Source organism: Megalobrama amblycephala, linkage group LG1 (assembly GCF_018812025.1).
Source record: "Megalobrama amblycephala isolate DHTTF-2021 linkage group LG1, ASM1881202v1, whole genome shotgun sequence".
Lineage (NCBI taxonomy): Eukaryota > Metazoa > Chordata > Actinopteri > Cypriniformes > Xenocyprididae > Megalobrama > Megalobrama amblycephala.
In genome coordinates, this window is record NC_063044.1 from 22,545,786 (window position 1) to 22,564,941 (window position 19,156).

Consider the following 19,156-nt stretch of genomic DNA (forward strand, 5'->3'; position numbering starts at 1 on the left):
AATATTTCTCAATTCTCATTGAAAGCAATACGTTACAGCCGCATCGCTGGGACATTATACACTTTATGTGGCTTAATCCTACTAAAACAACAACCAGGGAGAAACTATTTTCTCGCACATTTTCTTGTCATCAACAGCAACTAAAGCTAAGACAACAGCAACGTAAACAAGTGGAAGGACAATATTTTTATGTTAAGCGTTTATAACGGTTTTCTATAAAGGGGAAAACGCTGAACGTTGAAAGCGTGTTGCCTTCATATTCGCGTATTCGGTTTTAATTAAAATTTTGGTATTCACCATAGCATTTAAAAATACAACAACCGCTCGTTTTTTGTTTTTCTTGACATGATTAAAAAACGAAAAAGCAATGGTTGCAAAAGTACACGGACCCGTGTACCTTCGGATAATTTGTTTTTTCATTTTTGTCTTCTAAATGGAAAAACTAAGAAAGCATTCTTTTATCACATATTCGACCCTCCTCATGAGCATAAATAAACAAATCTCGAGTCGTTTTTTCATATTTTTATTTTTGTTTTAATCACACTTTGTTCTAATCCACCAAATGGAAAAACAATAAAACCAAAATGGATAAACGGCTTGAATATTCAATCTCTACATGGGCGGGAATAAAACGCGCGTTTTTAATTACCTTTTCAACATAATTGTGTATTACGTGACGTCACAAATGTGCATCGCAAAACAGAGCAAGGCGAGCATTTGTATTTATAAAATTGTAAAAATTTTATTTGTTTTTTAAATGACCGATCATTTCGCTAGATAAGACCCTTATTCATCGTCCGGTATCATCTGGTATCGTTTAAAGCCCTTTGAAGCTGCACTGAAACTGTCATTTGGACCTTGAACCGTTTGGTGCCCATTGAAGTCCATTATATGGAGAAAAATCCTGGAATGTTTTTATCAAAAAACTTAATTTCTATTCGATTGAAGAAAGAAAGACATGGACATCTTGGATGACATGGGGATGAGTAAATTATCAGCAAAAGTTTATTTAAAAGTGGACTAATCCTTTAAGGCTGGATTAGATTTCTCAGAGCACTGTGGAGTTTGCACAAATAATAGTATATAATTTGATCTAAAATTTTTATAAAGGTTGTCTGACAAAAAACACAGACATCGCAGATTAGTATGATATTCTGCACTCATTTGAAATTGACTTATGACATTCTATGACATGAAAGTCATCTCAATTTAACCTGTTAGCCAGCACCCCCGCTTTTGGAAAATCCCAAAAAATGACATACCCAAACTAAAACAGATACAGTTCATGAACCCTTTGCACTAAAAGCATAAGTAAGGTATCATTTGAAAGCAGACACTTTGCAGTTTATGGTAAACTCATAATTAATTGTTGTCACAAAGAAGAAAATAGTTTAAAATAGCTTTGAAATTTTGAAAAGTTATTAGAAATTTATTTTTATGAAATATATTTATGAAAATGAAAGTGAAGTTGGCCTTGTGAGACTTTATTTAGAAAGGACTTTAAAATGTTAACTGATGTTTATTGTCATCTATTCAAGGGTATTGTCGATATTGTGTTTGTGGTGCTAAGTGCCCCATTCAGTTTCAGTCTCCCCTGAACACATTCACACCTCTCCAGCCAGCTTATGGCTCTTATTATTCTTTTCTTTTGTCTCTATTATAATTACTGATGTTCTATTCAAGATGATTTAATCCCTCATTTCATTCACCAAACTTCTCACTTCACCTTCTTTCAAACTGTATCTAATGCCCTTCTTGGAAAAAAAAGAGAGAAAAAAAGTGAGCTTTACTATTAAAAATAATTTATTTGCATTAGCTTTAGATTAGAACAGGTGCATCTCTGGGCTCGTTAGCATATTAGCTTAGCACACCAACAAAACATGACAATTTATAAGATTAAAACCACGTTTTTTCTCCAAACTTGCTAGTCGATTGTTTTAAATAACCTTCTTTGATGTGATGTGGCTTTGGATCAAAAATCAGACAGAAAATATATCATTTTAGGCTATTCTGCACAATGAGAAAAGCTATCTCGATTAGCATTGCATTATAAATATAATCTACTATTATGAATACCTGACATGGCGTGAAGAACACAGATAAACAACATATCGTCACAATCGTGTATTTATTACTTTCAAAAGTGACGTTCTGTATGTTTATATCAATGATTATAGCGATGTCTGGTAGCCTCTGTTAGGTCCGTGTATGTCACATGACTGCCTCTTGTTCATGCTGTATAATTTGTGAACTAAAGGTGCACAGAGCGCCCTCCGGCTTTGGGTATGGTTTGAACACACAGTAGTCAGTGTATAGAGCGCTCATATAATGACAACAGCGCGTTTTGGGTAAAAACTGAATAAATATGACTCCTCTGTATAGAAAATTGACATAAACGTATGACAGTCCATCAATATTTCTCCAAATGTGCATGCTTTTAAGCTAAAAGCCCCGAGGGATGTTATTTGTCACGGTTCACTTATCCGCTGTCTCATACTGTTGTCTGTGTGTAGGTTTTGGGATGTGTCACTTGATTGTTCTGTGTGGGCGTCGCCGCTGATTGCTGATCAGCGGCAGCTGTGGATCATTACACCTGCCTATTTAACGCCTTGTCTTTCGTCTCATGTTTGTCAGATCGTTTGTTGTAGTCCTGGTGTTGTCCCGTTGTTTCTCGTGTTTCTTGTTCCTGGACTGGATTCTCGTCGCTGTTTCCTGTTACCTGTCTGTCTCGTTGGATTACTCGTTCTGGATTTCATTCACGGATACTCACACGGACACACGGACTCACCATTCAGGACCATCATTCATCACGGACATTTCATCGCCCATCGAAGTCCCTGTGTTACCCCTCTCCTGCTGTCTGTGTTGCTGCTGTGTGTTTTGTGGTCTACTTACCTGGCGTGAAGCTCTATTAAAGAGATATTAACTTGCAATTGTATCCAGTCTTCTTTTCCGTGACAGAACGATCTGACCAACCATGGATGCAGCAAGTTCAGCAGCTATCACGGAGTTCATTAACCTCAGTATTTCTCGCATGGATCAGCAGCAGGAGAGCATCTCTTCCACCGGACGCGCTGTTCAGGCATTGGTAACACAGGTGTCCGAGCTCTTCCAGCAGCTGCAACAACTTCGCGCTCCCACTGCGCCAGCCCCGCCGCCTGTTCCCCCACCATCACCGGAGCAGAGAGACCTGCCTGAGCCCCGCCTTCCCGTTCCACAGAGCTATGCTGGTGAGCCAGATTTTTGTCGAGCGTTTCTTATCAAGTGTTCTCTTCACTTTGCTCTGCAGCCACGCACCTTCGAGAAGGAAGAATCTAAGGTAGCGTTTGTTCTAACCCTCCTGACCGGAAAGGCGGCACTCTGGGGAACGGCGGTGTGGGAAAATCAAGATCAATGCTGCTCCTCGTTCCCGGCACTCTCCGCCGAGATGAGGAGGGTGTTCGACCGTGCGGTGGCAGGGAAGGAGGCTGCCCGTCAACTCACCGCCCTGAAACAGGGCAACCGCACGGTCGCCGACTATACCATTCAGTTCCGCACCCTCGCGGCGGAGTGCCGGTGGAACGAGGAGGCGCAGTGGGATGTGTTCCTGCATGGGCTGGCCGATCGTATCCACCGTGAAATCTACACACTGGACCTACCTAAGACCTTCAATGGACTGGTTGAACTCGCTCTACGTGTGGACTCTCGTTTAAAGAGGTTAGAGCTTTTAGAAGAATCTGGAGAGAAACACAGCGGAGGCGGCAGTCGTTTTTCCTCCGTGGTGGATACGGTCGGTCCTGTTTCCGATCCTGAGCCCATGCAGGTGGGGAGAGCTCGGCTTTCCCGGGAGGAGAGAGAGAGGCGGAGGTCCCAGGGTCTCTGTCTGTACTGCGGGGCGTCAGGACATATCATCAGGACCTGCCCGGTAAAAGACCAAGCCCGATAGTAAATTTGAGGCTACTATCGGGCGGGATCTCCGCCGAGAAGTCCTCGCCAGCCACCCTCCTCCCGGTAAGACTGAGATGGGCAACGCATAACATCACCTGCGACGCACTTCTGGACTCTGGGGCGGAGGGCAACTTCATGGACATTTCTTTCGCACGACAACACGGTTTACCCACATCACCTCTGACGCACTCCATATCAGTCAACGCTCTCAATGGACAGTCTCTTCCCAGTGTTTCCCATACTACGGACTTCATCACCCTCGTCACATCTGGTAATCACACTGACAAGTCCCAATTTCTGCTCATGGACTCACCTCATGCACCTGTTGTTCTTGGACATCCCTGGCTCACTAAACACAATCCCCGCATCGACTGGCAACAAGGAACCATCACTGAGTGGAGCACCCAGTGTCACAAGTCTTGTCTTTTGTCTGCTTGTCCCACGGTGTCTGTTTCTGTTTTGCAGGAGGAGGCGGAGGATTTGTCTAACGTGCCCATGGAGTACATCGATCTGAAGGAAGTGTTCAGTAAGTCCCGGGCTGCTTCTCTTCCTCCTCATCGTCCCTATGACTGTGCGATAGATTTAGTTCCCGGTAAGTCTCCGCCTAAAGGCAAACTTTACTCTCTGTCTGTTCCCGAGAGGGAGGCCATGGAGAAATATATTTCTGATTCTCTAGCGGCTAAGTTCATCCGCCCTTCCTCATCTCCAGCGGGGGCGGGGTTCTTTTTTGTGGGGAAGAAGGACGGATCTTTGCGACCTTGTATTGATTACCGAGGGCTGAACAACATCACGGTAAAGAATACCTACCCTTTGCCGTTGATGTCTTCAGCCTTCGAGAGGTTGCAAGGAGCGTCCGTTTTCACTAAATTGGACTTAAGGAACGCTTATCATTTGGTCCGCATCAGGAAGGGGGATGAGTGGAAGACCGCTTTTAACACCCCCAGAGGGCACTTTGAATACTTGGTCATGCCCTTCGGGCTGTCCAACTCGCCTGCGGTCTTCCAGGCACTCGTCAATGACGTGTTGAGAGACATGGTTGACCAGTTCATATATGTCTACCTGGACGACATATTGATTTTTTCGTCGTCTCTCCAGGAGCACGTTCAACACGTCAGACGAGTGCTTCAGCGGCTGCTAGAGAATGGGCTTTTTGTCAAGGCGGAGAAATGCGAATTTCATGCACAGTCTGTTTCTTTTCTAGGGTACATCGTCTCGTCTGAGGGAATTCGCATGGATCCTGACAAGGTTAAGGCTGTGGTGGATTGGCCAAACCCAGATTCCCGTAAGGCCCTACAGCGGTTTCTGGGTTTCGCTAATTTTTACCGGCGTTTTATTCGCAATTTCAGCCAACTAGCCGCGCCTCTGACCGCCTTGACCTCCCCCAGAACGACCTTCAGGTGGTCAGATGCAGCCCACGCTGCATTTGCCAAACTGAAGAGCCGCTTCGTTTCGGCTCCCATTTTGATTGCCCCTGATCCTTCGCGTCAGTTCGTGGTGGAGGTCGATGCGTCAGAGGTGGGGGTAGGTGCAGTTCTTTCCCAGCGATCTCCCTCAGACGACAAGATGCATCCATGCGCGTATTTTTCGCATCGTTTATCTCCCGCCGAACGCAATTACGACATTGGTAACAGAGAGTTGTTGGCAGTCAAATTAGCGTTGGAAGAATGGCGTCACTGGTTAGAGGGATCGGGGGTTCCCTTTATTGTTTGGACTGATCACAAGAATTTAGAGTATATACGATCGGCTAAAAGGCTCAACTCTAGGCATGCTCGGTGGGCACTTTTTTTCGGACGTTTTGACTTTACTCTATCGTACCGCCCGGGCTCCAAAACATCAAGCCCGATTCTCTTTCTCGTATTTTTGACCCTTCCGAACGCCCGTCCACTCCCGAGTGTATTCTTCCCGAGACGTTAGTGGTCTCCACTCTTACATGGGAGGTCGAATCGAAGGTCCTAGCGGCCTTAGAAGGGGTAACGCCTCCGCCCGTATGCCCACCGAACCGTTTGTTTGTGCCGGAGGGGCTAAGGTCCTGCGTTATCAAGTGGGGTCATTGTTCCAACGTGGCTTGCCATCCAGGGGTTAATCGAACTAGATTTTTGGTCAAGCAACGATTCTGGTGGCCAGCTATGGCTCGTGATATTCGCAGTTTTGTTTTGGCTTGTTCAGTTTGTGCCACTGGTAAGACTTCCAACCGACCTCCAGATGGGTTACTCCAACCTCTGTCTGTCCCTTCGAGACCCTGGTCCCATATCGCACTAGATTTTGTTACCGCCCTCCCACCCTCCCACCCTCCCAAGGGTATACGGTTGTTTTGACCGTGGTGGACCGATTCTCGAAGGCGACCCATTTTATACCCTTAGCCAAATTACCCTCTGCTAAGGAGACAGCGGTTGCGGTCATTGATCACATCTTCCGGTTACATGGCCTCCCGGTGGATGTGGTTTCTGACAGGGGTCCCCAATTTGTGTCCAAATTCTGGCAGGAGTTTTGTAAGTTACTGGGGGCGACGGCTAGTCTTTCCTCTGGGTTCCATCCCCAGACCAATGGTCAGACTGAGAGGGCCAACCAAGATTTAGAGCGAATGTTGCGATGTTTGGCGTCCAAGAATCCTTCCTCCTGGAGTCAACAACTCTCTATGATTGAGTACGCTCACAATTCATTGCCAGTGTCTTCTACGGGCCTTTCTCCATTTGAATGTAGTCTAGGTTACCAGCCACCTGTGTTTCCCAGTCTGGAGTCCGAGGTCGCGGTCCCCTCCGCTCACGCCTTCGTCCAGAGGTGCCGCCACACTTGGAACAGAGCCCGCGAGACTCTGCTGCAAGTGAGGGCGCGTACCAAGGCTAAGACCGACCGCCACCGGTCGAAGCCTCCCGTATACGTCGTGGGTCAAAAAGTGTGGCTTTCTACTAAGAACATTCCGCTCCGCTCCGTTGCCAATAAGCTTGCTCCCAAATTCATTGGCCCGTTTACTGTCACTAAAATTATTAGTCCAGTGGCAGTCCGCCTCAAATTGCCTCCGGCGTACAGGAGGATTCATCCCGCCTTTCGTGTGTCCAAAATTAAACCTGTTTACCGTTCTCATTTTAATCCGCCTACTCCGGTTCCTCCTCCGCCGCGACTCGTAGACGGGGAACCTACCTATTCGGTTAATCGTATTCTGGACTCTAGGCGGAGGGGACGCGGATTCCAGTACTTGGTGGACTGGGAAGGTTACGGTCCGGAGGAGAGAAGTTGGGTTCCTGCTAGGGACATTCTGGATCACTCCCTTATTGATGATTACAATCAACAGGTAAGGAGTTCTGGGAACGCCGTGAGGCGTTCCTAGGAGGGAGGGTACTGTCACGGTTCACTTATCCGCTGTCTCATACTGTTGTCTGTGTGTAGGTTTTGGGATGTGTCACTTGATTGTTCTGTGTGGGCGTCGCCGCTGATTGCTGATCAGCGGCAGCTGTGGATCATTACACCTGCCTATTTAACGCCTTGTCTTTCGTCTCATGTTTGTCAGATCGTTTGTTGTAGTCCTGGTGTTGTCCCGTTGTTTCTCGTGTTTCTTGTTCCTGGACTGGATTCTCGTTGCTGTTTCCTGTTACCTGTCTGTCTCGTTGGATTACTCGTTCTGGATTTCATTCACGGATACTCACACGGACACACGGACTCACCATTCAGGACCATCATTCATCACGGACACTTCATCGCCCATCGAAGTCCCTGTGTTACCCCTCTCCTGCTGTCTGTGTTGCTGCTGTGTGTTTTGTGGTCTACTTACCTGGCGTGAAGCTCTATTAAAGAGATATTAACTTGCAATTGTATCCAGTCTTCTTTCCCGTGACATTATTTTGTGGAGTTTTTTCTTGATGATCGTACAGAGTTTTTTTTCTCAATGGCTGAAGCTGACGCTCATATTTCAATGAAAAGGTAACAACTCCGTTTCTCATATTCATAACTCCCGACGCATATTAACAAATAACGGTCACTGTACGATGTTGAGAGTAAAATAAAGATAAAAAATTGAAGCTCGAGTCTTAGATCTTTTTAATGATGTATAGTTTGTCAAGGTAATTATATTAAATCTAACAGTAAATTTGAGCTAATTTAAACAAAGAAGCTTTGGTGCGTCGGCGTGCCAGTGCTGGTTAACAGGTTAAACGATTTCATGGATGTGGCTGTTGTGGTTTGTGATCATAGGAGCATCAGCTCCTGCGTAAATGTAGTGTGAATTTGACATAGTCCTTTTATGTTTAACCGTTTTAAATGCCCTCAAAAACTCTTGAAAATTGGCACACACATTGGAATCTGCGGCCATTAGGACGCCGCAAAGGATGGGACCCAGGCATGGCAGGGGGGCTTGACAGCGCCCCCTTGAATGGTGTCTGAAAACTTTTTCCATATATCAAACACACTTTCATGTATTAGTATGAAACTCTGTACACATATAGACCTCATCGGGACATACAACCTTTATGCTCTAAGTTATATGCCAGCTCAACAGGAAGTCAGTTATTATGGGTTGTTTGAAAAACGCACACTCTGGAATTTGATATACTCCTCCTAGGCGATTAATCCGATCACCACCAAACCCGGTCAGAATGAATTCAAGACATTGAGGATGCAAAATTGTGAGTGGATTTTTGATATCTTGAACGGTTTGGTCGTGGCGAGGCAGTGAATTTATGGCGAGAAAAAGGAAACAGGAAATGTATTATAACCTCTGCATACATTGATTGATGTTTATAAAACTTCAGCTCTGTGCTCATTGTAGGAAACCGATCACATGGATGTAACTATTGTGAGTCAAAGTTATAGCGCCACCAACTGGCAGCAGGAAGTGTGTTACTTTCAAAATGCTTTGAGATCACCTTGTTATTTTTACCCGGTTTGCTTCAAACTTCATCACAATAATGTCAAAACATGGCAGATGTAGACCTTTGAAAAGAATCGTGATATCTCAAACACAGTTGCCTTGGCAATGCATCAATCTTTATTGTTCGTTTTGGATGCTTTTGAGACTCTTAGCATGCTTCAACTTATTTGAAACTCCACACACACATCAGGATTGTTAGCCAGTAGACATGGGCAAAGCCTTAGAAACGGGCAGGGAGGAGGGGCTCAATGTAAATGTAGAGTAAATTTGACATAGTCCTTTGATGTTTAACCATTTTAACTGCCTATTGCCCGCTGTGCACAGTTGCCCTGAAGCCACTGGGGTGGCGGTGCCACCGGGCCTGGGCCCGCCATTGCTGCTTGCAGCTATATTTTAATCTGTTTTGGGAGTTGTAAGGGAGTGTTTATTCACTGATGTTAGATTGACTGAATGTTAAATTGTGTAATAACTTTTGAAAGGTATGAGTGATATTCAAAAGTAATTTCTAAATTAATTTTTCATGTATTTTTCATGTAACTTAAGCAGCCTTGTTTGGTCTTCAGGAAACTGCTGTACTAATGTTTGTATTTGTTTTCCAGAATGAGGCTACTACCGTTGTCTATGTTGGCTAGTTTTGAGATTAATTTCTTATTGTGACCAAGAACAAAAGAGACAAACGTTTGGATGGAGAAACAAACTTTATTGATTTCAACAACTGTTTACCTGCTTGAACTTTTCTACTGTAATTTCCCAAATATTTGCATAATTAACACTGCACTATTACAAGTGCAGTCTGGAATAAAAGAATTTATATTCTTCATCCTGTGTCCAGTGTTATTATTAATTCACCACCCGGGCTATTTCTCCTCTATTTTGAAGCGTGTGGCTTCTTCTGTCTGTAAAGGCTAACTTTAGCACAAGCTAACAGCATTCCAGTGTGGGCTGTGAATAAGTATTTCACTGGGTTGGATCTACTGAACAAATACACCCACCTTTGCTGAATAACTCAGCACATTTAACCAGAGTGTTTCACAGGATGAATGACTTGCCTCTCTCATTCACTTTTCATTTAAAGGGATAGTTCACCCAAAAATGAAAATGTTGTCATTTACTTACCCTCAGGTGGTGCAAAACACCAACAGTATAAATGTCTTTGTACTGCTGATCACAAAAGAAGATATTCTGAAAAAAGTTTGTAAGGAAGCCGCTTTAGGCTACCATTGACTTTCAGAGTAGGAAAAAAAATACTATGGAAGTCATAGGTGGCCCAAAGTGGCCTGGTTGCAAACTTTCTTTAAAATATCTTACTTTGTTTTTAGGATGCGCCTCTCGGCAGGCTGCAGCTGCCGGGAGAGTGCGTTAAGAAAGGGGCCGCACGCGGGCGGCTCGACGAGCGGTTCCTCTCTGTCCATTAATGCGGCAGCTTCCATGACTTTCCATTCCTTTCTGATCTCTGCGTTTGAGATCGGGAGGGCATGGAAAAACCCCTAGTCGTTCAGATTTGTATCTGAACCCAGACAGACGGGAGGAGGATGGAGCGAGAGTGAGATGGTGATCGATTGTAAACACTGTTGCGTTTATATCGATTTCCCAGCTATATAGGGCGGTTTTTATCTACCCTCTCCTCTTCTTCTTCCTCCTCCTGTGTATATATATGTGTATATATATATATATATGTGTATATAATATATTTATATGCATGTACATATATATATAACAATATATATCATGCTCAGATGCTTCTTATGGTCAGACTGATGGCTGGGCCCATAGTGATTATGTCAGCCTGCTGTTTCTGTTTGATATTAAATTCCTTCCTTTCATGTAAAAAAAAAGGGAGCTTTAGGAGTCTTTGGTCTGTGAGCCGCAGGAGGGTCTATATTTTGTGTTTAAAATAATACCTTATTTTCCTGTATCGTTTTCTGAGCATATAGTCAAAAAATTAGTTTTTTTTTTTGGCAAACTGAAGTTGACAGCCTGGCTAGAGTATATGTTGTGCAGGCCACAAATGGCCGCCTCTTAGTCATCTGTTTAGAGCAGCTTCTCATCTGCTGTTTTCTAGAGTAGTTTGAGTTAGCACTCGTCACTTCAGTTAATATGTATGTTTAGGTCGGCCCTAATGGGCCGCCTGACATTGTTTGCTTGTGAGCTTCACTTTCTTTCTCTTATCCATGAGATGTGGAAGTGAAACCCAGGCTTCACTAGGCTTGTGGCCCTGTAAGAAGGCCCGTAGCTTAGCGGCCAGGCTAGAGCTAGGTTAGGTGTGTTATTTACATATAAATATAAATCTGAGCTACTTGTTTTCTTTTATCAAGTTTGAGTTGAAGTTGCTAATGTTTAGCATCCGTCCTCTATGGCTCAGTACAGATATTAGAATCTGTAGGGAGAAAATTATTTTCCTCTTTGAAAATAGCACATACATCAAAGCATTGTGCTTGCTTTGAAGTTCTAGACATTTGCCCTACATTATATATGAGCTTACTTATGCTGCCACAGGTTAGCACCTGTTTCTCATAATGGCAGGCTTTTTCATGTAGCTTCTATTGGAGACATTGGTGACCTAATATTCCCCCATTTGTAGGTTTTTGGTGTTACTGAGTGCATCACCTGTTGGATTGCATACTCAGGGTAGTATAGAACCACTTTTTGAGAAAAGCTGATTTCTATTAGCTCCCTTTTTGTGATCTTGTTAACAGCTATATAGCATATAACTTTGAGTGTATGCTCTTATGGTTAATTAGCCTCCTTCTAGTTAGCAATTGTACTTCTAACAAGTGCTGTTAGCTGATCATAGTTTGCTCACATAGTTTACATTATTTCACGAGCTAAAGCCACGTGTCATTGGGATGGTAGGCCCCAACAGGCCTCCTTTCTAGTTCTCATGCTGGCACAGTTTGTGTTTTATTCTGAAAACAGGCTGAACGCCACTTGTTGCTGAGATTGTAGGCCCCGTGGGGCCTCCTTTTTTAGCTGACTTGTTGGCAGGATGCCTGCGAATCCGAGAACCCATACCACCATCGGCCACGCCCCACCTCTGTTGAGTAGGCCTTAAGCAGACCTCTCGTGGAGTATGGCGGCGTAATATGCGTTCCCTCTCTAAGTAGTGCAAGGTTTTCCACTAAATGCATGGCCCGATGGTTGATGTGGTCTTGGACTGGCTGAAGCCACGTTTACTACGATAGGCCCTAATGCCTCCTTTTTAGTTTACACGTTGGCACAGTGTGTGTTATATGGACAAACGGGCTGAATGCCACTTGTTGCTGAGATTGCCTTCTTTTTAACTGACATACTGGTAGGATGCTTGTGAATCCAAAACCACCATCAGCCACGCCCCACCTCTGTTGAGTAGGCCTTAAGCAGGCCTCTCTTGGAGTATGTGGCGTAATATGCATTCCTTTTTAGAAACTAAATCCTTGAATGCATGGCCTGATGGTTGGTACTGATTTGGTTGCCACCTGCTGATGCCACATGTTTACTAAGGTAGGCCCTATGGGCCTCCTGCGTAGCATGTCAGAGTTCAGTTATGTACTCCTCTCGCTTGAGAGTAGAAAGGTGCTTTTTCGAGTACTGTTCTGAGTGGTTGACCTCTCAGGGTGAGTTCTGATGGTAAACCTTAGTGAGGTTTGGTTATAACTACATCAGCCTCCTTGAGTCTGGGTGGATTGTCATGTGGACACTTTACAGTTTAACTACTGTCTTTGAGTCATATGTCCTGCTCTTAGCAAGACAGGTGTTCAAGGTGGCCCTCACAGGCAACCATTGAATGTCCTTCCGTGATTATGTGCCCACAGTATGGTCTACCTGTTAGGTTGATCTTTGTACTTCCCTGTTAGGGTTGTTTCTGTAATAGTGCTTAGCTCCCTAAGCTGATCATGGGTGGTAGGCCTCCATGAGGCATCCTCCTGAGGTTCAGCCCTAGGCTGGTTTGTGCTCCCCTGTATCAGGGTTTCTAGCGCACAGCCTCCTCAGTGCAAATAGTCAAGCGCTGAGTAGATCCTAGGATGAGCGGACTATTTATAGCACTCCAGGATGCTAGTCCCTACGTGGCCACTAGATTAACGCTATATGTTTTACAGGTATTAGGCCCTCTGGGCCACCTTTTGAACATGCTGGTGTATGTAATAGTGTACTCCTCTCATGGTGAGAGTTACAAGTATTTTACTGAGTACTTTTCTGGTTGGCCAGGGCCCCAGGTGATAATTTAACCTCCTTATGGTATGGTTAGTTGTCCTTCCTGGTGCTGGAAACACTGCCACGAGCTAACGCCACGTGTCTGCGGAGGTCATAGGCCTATCTTTGGGGCCTTCCTTAGTGCGTGATGGAGTATGTTGTACTCCTCTTGCTTTAAAGAGTAAAAAGGGTTCCTTTTACCGAGTACACTGCTTGTTGGATTGTGTTATGTGGGCACTTCACAGTCTCATTTTGCTGTATACTGAAGTCATGTTTCTTGCTTCCAGCAAGATGGGTGTTCAAGGTGGCTTTCGCAGGCCACCATTGAATGCCCTACTGTCATGACAAAGTATTCTAGCTTATTTGAGTCTTTCTCCACATAGTACTACTAGCATGAGTAGGCCCTTTCTGGCCTCCATTTTTATATGCCCACAGTATGGTCTACCTGTTAGGTCGAGCTTTGTACTTCCCTGCTAGGCTTGTTTGTGTAATAGTGCTTAGCTCCCTAAGCTGATCGTGGCTTGTAGGCCTCCATGAGGCCTCCTCCTTAGGTTCAGCCCTAGGCTGGTTTGTGCTCCCCTGTATCAGGGATTCTAGCGCACAGCCTCCTCAGTGCAAATAATCAAGCACTGAGTAGATCCTAGGATGAGCGGATTATACTCCCCTCAATACGAGGGTTTATAGCATTCAGCTGAGTTCTGCTCTCCAGGATGCCCGTGTTTACGTGGCCACGAAAAGACGTAGACAAGCGCCATATGCTTTACAGGTATTAGGCCCTCTGGGCCACCTTTGAACATACTGGTGTATGTAATAGTGTACTCCTCTCGCTGAGAGAGTTACAAGTGTATTATTGAGTACATTTCTGGTTGGCCAGGGCCCCAGGTGATAATTTAACCTTCCTATGGTTCGATTATTTGTCCTTCCTGGTGCTTAAAACACTGCCACGAGCTGATGCCACGTGTCTGCTGAGGTTATAGGCCCTTCTTTTGGGGCCTTCCTTAGTGTGTGATGGCGTATGTTGTACTCCTCTTGCTTTAAAGAGTAAAAGGGTTCCTTTTACCGAGTACACTCCTAGTACAGATCCTAGGATGAGCAGATTATACTCCCCTCAATACGAGGTTTCATAGCACTCAGCTGAGTTCTGCTCTCCAGGATGCCCGTCTCTACGCATGGGTTTGAGTTGCTCCTGCCCTTTTGCAGTCACTTTTACCCGCTCCCTTCTGTGAAGGATTCGTTTTTGAGATTCTGTGTTCAAAGAGGGATTGGCCAAGACTAAGCTTGTCTTATGATAGACCAGGTCGGTCTCCCTGGTGGCATTGGGGGTGACTTCGTTCCCCTCTAGTGACTGGTCGGGGTTCCCTTCAGTTCCCTGACCTCATTCCCTAGAAGAGACCACTTTGTCTGTGGAAAAGTTGGTCTCAGATGCTCTAGTGGCCTTTATTAGGCCTTCTCTCACTATAGAGGAAGGCCTTCTGTAGGCTCAGCTTGGGCTGTTGGCCATAGGGAATGCTGTCACTGACAGCCTGGTGTGACCCGAGGGTGAGTTGCTAAGTGTTTCCTTCGAAACTGCTTGACGTTTGTCAGCCATATTTTTGGCATGCACTCTCCTCAAGCATGGAGGCGTGGGTATATCGTTCCCCATAGCGTTCTTGCAAACGCAGAGTAGAAGTTCTCCACGTGTTCTTAAAACACAATGACACGTGTCTCTTGGTCGCATAAGTTTTCTTTTGTCAAGCCTACATCATCATCCATCACCTAGGAGACAGACTCTCTCTCTTCTTTATTTTCCAGTTATCTTACTCTTAAGTTAAAACCTTGTTTGAATATCCCACCAGCGAACGCCCTCCTGGAAAAGGACCAATTGCCAAACCACGCGCGCTGAATCTCCTACAGACAGACGAGTAACTACAGCACCTGAACTTAAGCAAGTAACAACTTCTTTCCACGCACTTTAAGCTCTGTGTAAACTGAGTTTCCTTGCTGGGTCTCAAAGGTTTTAACTGTTTGTAATTTGCCATTCCTTTGATCACCTCTGTTTTCTTGACTTTACTTTCGTTTTCTATATATGTGTATTATTTGTGTATATTTAGCTGTATAACCTTTGTATTCGTAGTTTCATATATTAAATACATTATATTCATGCTCGATTGTTCTGCTGCTCATTCAGAAAACCAAGTCACTTCTACGTTTTGATTCTGCAAAATTGCTTTATGATTTAATGCTAAGAATAGGAATTTAAGAAGTTTAGGAGGAATTTAGGAGTTTTGACATTAGCCTGTTTTGGCTACACACTGCTCTCCAGCCCATGAGCCTGCTCCAGCCAATGAGCTTACTCCAGTCCCAGAAGCCAGCCTCGTAACCTACGAACTTCCTGTCTTCCTTGATGTGACCACGGTGGTCTTCCCTGAGCTCTCTGCCTGTTCAGATACAGCCCCTGAGGCCAGTGTGTCAACCTCGCTATGCTCTATGTTTCAGTTCTACCTGATCGGCTGTGGTGGTCGACTGCTCCATCGTGGGGGTCCTCAAGCCCATCTGCACTGTTGTGGTGATCATCTGCTCTGCCGTGGGGGTCTTCAAGCCCATCTGCGCTGCAGTGGGGGTCTTCAAGCCTGTCTGCAAGGCCCCCTGTACAACCTGCTCCACCCTGGCCACCTACCCAGCCTTGGTTATGTCATGATCCCTGCCTGGGTCCCCTGTGTCTCCATTGTTGTATGTTCACCTCTTGTTTTCCTGCTGTTGTTTCTTTGTAGGTTACCATGTACACCACACCCACTTGTTACCTCATTACCTTGTTAAGCTTGTTTGGTCCTGTGCTTGTCTCACTTGGTTTTGTCAGTTGTTGAATGTATTCTTGTGTTCATTTCCCCTTGTTTTTTCCCAGGTGTTCGCTGTTACTTGTGTTTGTTTGCCTAATGGATTACTGGAATAAATTTTAAGCTGCACTTGTATACTCTTCTCTGCCTGCTTCCTTGTTTCTCAGCAAATCATTACAGCACCAATTTGTTTACATAATCCTGTAATTATATTACTAATTATATTACTAATACACATGATAAATATGTAAAACTTGGATGTTTTACATGTCTAAACTAACCTTAATCATTGCTTTTACAATAAACCACGAGAAACCATTAAAAATAATTTGCCTCATTCAAGTCAACTGCTTGGTTCACATGTTTATATCTACAGCTCAGTTCTCTGCAGTCATGTCAAGAGTCTGAACAGTTTCCTCAGTTCAGTGTTCAAGTGAATTGACTGACGAGTGCACCATCTTGTGCAACACATCTGACTTTTTATAATTTAGTCATTGTTAAATCATTTCTTATTTCTTGGGCTTCACTTTTTGACTTTCTGTGTCTTGGGATTTTTCCATTGCACATCATGTACCAACTAGGGCTGGGTGATATGGCAAAAAAATAAAATCTAGATTTTGCAGAACGATTGACTGATTCACAATTTTGTTTTTTTTTTTTTTTTTTTTACTGTTTAACTAGTCACTTTAAAAACTTAACTACAATATGATTTAAGTAACATTCTCTTCATTAACCCTCAGGGGTCTGAGGATTTTTGGGACCCTGGAGAAGTTTTGACATGCCCTGACATTTGTGCTTTTTTCAGTTGTTCATAAACATATTAATGGAAAAAGTGTCATTACACTGTATTCCCGTTATTCACAACTGATGGGTCCAGATTGTAGAGTAATACTCCTCAGAACTTTGGGGGATGATGTGACAGAGACAGAGATAATTGTTGCATGTCCCTCTCTGAAAACAGAAAATTATAAAATGACTGGAAAAGGGACTGCAGATAATCTTAATAAACTGTTGTGGGAGGAGGAAGAGCATTTAGAAACTTTTTACGAGGAGCTGCAAAGGATGCTATAAAGATGGGTGATTTCAAAAAGGGATATATCATATGCCGCTAACACTAAACAGGGGCCAAAAGAATCCGCCGCAACTTTCGTAAATCAATTCAAAAAGTCATGGGAGGAAGATTCTAAATTGCCAACCACATGAGATCATAGCATACTGTTCATTAACACATGTTTGAACAATATGAATCCAAAACAGGCCCAGCTGATAAGAGTAACCACATCACAAATTATTGAGTGGAATGTTTAATGATGGTTTGATCTACAGTTTGTATATCAGTGTAAATTTGTATATCACTTAAATTATTCAATGTAACTATAGTAAAAAATGTTTTCCATTCTTTTGTTTTACATATTTTTCCATTCCATTCTTTTGTTTTACATATTTTCCATTCTTTTGTAACATTTAACCTGAGTATTTCTTCAAAGATGATGTAAACTGTTCATGTAAATGTCATTGGATACTTGATACATGCGAGTTAATTTATATTATAATTACACACACACACACACACACACACAAACACACACACACACAAACAAACTCCAAACATATACCTAGATATGTATACATGCACCAGTGATCAATAGATGAAACCTACAAAGTCCATGTAAAGCAGTGCTGTGTACAACCAAGATGAAAGTTACCACTGTGTTAAGAACAAATAAGCCAAAAACAAATAAGAACAAAAGCCTCCATTGTGTGAAGCTGATCAGATCCTGTGTGAAAATAACATACTTTCCATAGGTAATGAAATGCAATTTGTGGGACAATCACGTAAATACTATTTATTTATTTATTTAAATAATATTTATTTTTTTGGTCAGTGTTTTTGTGTTTGTCTGTGTGTACTTTGTTCTGTTGTTGTTTTAAGCTGTAAGGTGAAGGCTGAAATAACTGAAATCATTTGGCGAAAGTGATATGGTTCTGTAATGTGGTCAAGACATGACTGGAACTACTTTAGCTGTGGGTTTCTTGTAAAAAAAAAAATAAAATAAAAAAATAAAATACACACCATAGAAATCTCATCAACCAATCAGAAAGAAGCATTCAACAGTATAACTAGAGCCAAACCTCTGTAAATGATCAATTTAACTTATGTAAATGTATGAAAGCAATAAAGCTAAACTGGTTTGTAATAAGATGGCAATGTGGTTTTTGTAGTTGTTTAAGCAAAACTCTTCCTGCTTCACATACTTGAGTTTGTCCAGTGTGCAGTTTGGATCATCCAGTTTTTCAGAAAGCAGCTTAATTCCTGAATCTCCTGGGTGATTGTAGCTTAGAACCAGCTCTCTCAGGTGTGAAGGGTTCAAACTCAGAGCTGAAGACACATAATGACAGCCTTTCTCTGTCACCATACAGCCAGACAATCTACAGAAACACACCAACAGTCTACGTGACTTAAATTTATACATATTTCAGCCATTCATTAGGTATTACTTATTTGTAGTCACCTCTTTGTGTAAAAAAAAACTATAGTAAAAAAAAATAGCAATTTCAGTGACTAATTAAAATTTTTTGTTGTTTTGAATTTAAGATATATAATATATGTAATTCGTGTCATTTGTAATTAAATATGAAAAGACAAGAAACATTAGCAGTCATTTTCAGGATACTAGGCATACAAATAAGAGTGAATGTGCATATTTTAAAATAAAATATTATTTGCAAAGAGTTGAAATGCATTATTGCAATGTATTCTAATTTGCTAATAAACTCTATTACTTACTTTAAATTTAAAATAACAAAACTGTTTATTTTAGCAGAAAACTGCAGATAGCAAATGACAATAAAACACTAGTGACACACCTTAATGCTTCCCCGTTGTTGGAAAGATTTATAAATATTTCTTTATACAAAATTGGGAAAATATTTGGCACATGCTGCATATTCTATTCCATGTTATGAGCAGATCAAACTCATTTACAGGAGTTTGTGTGCAGCAGTATTTACTGCAGTGGATTCAAACTCAGCTCCTGGAAGGCCACTGTCCTGCAGAGTGTATCTCCACCCTAATTAAACACATCTGATCATGCTAAATAAAGTCTTCAGCATTAGTAGACTTAGGCATGTGTTTTGGAGCTAAACTCTGCAGTAAAGTGGCCCTCCAGGAGCTGAGTTTAACCCTCTGGAGTCTGAGGCTGATTTGGGGCCTGGAGAAGTTTTGACATGCCCTGACATTTGTGCTTTTTTCAGTTGTTCATAAACATATAAATGACAAAAGTGTCATTACACTGTATTCAGCACAAACTAGGCTACAATAATATGTGAGGAACATGTATGTACATGTTTGTGTTTTTGAAGGAATAATGTTTATGCGTGGTTA

At 42.9% G+C, this 19,156-nt stretch overlaps 1 protein-coding gene across 2 annotated transcripts in view; it reads right to left on the minus strand.

The window, feature by feature from the left end:
- Positions 1-19,156, minus strand: part of LOC125244041 (NACHT, LRR and PYD domains-containing protein 3-like) — a 58,791-nt gene that overhangs the window by 6,062 nt on the left and 33,573 nt on the right. For both annotated transcript variants that reach the window (XM_048153973.1, XM_048153965.1), the window contains one exon: positions 18,028-18,201. In XM_048153973.1, the coding sequence (XP_048009930.1) occupies positions 18,028-18,201 (174 nt within the window). The remainder of the gene's footprint in view (positions 1-18,027; positions 18,202-19,156) is intronic.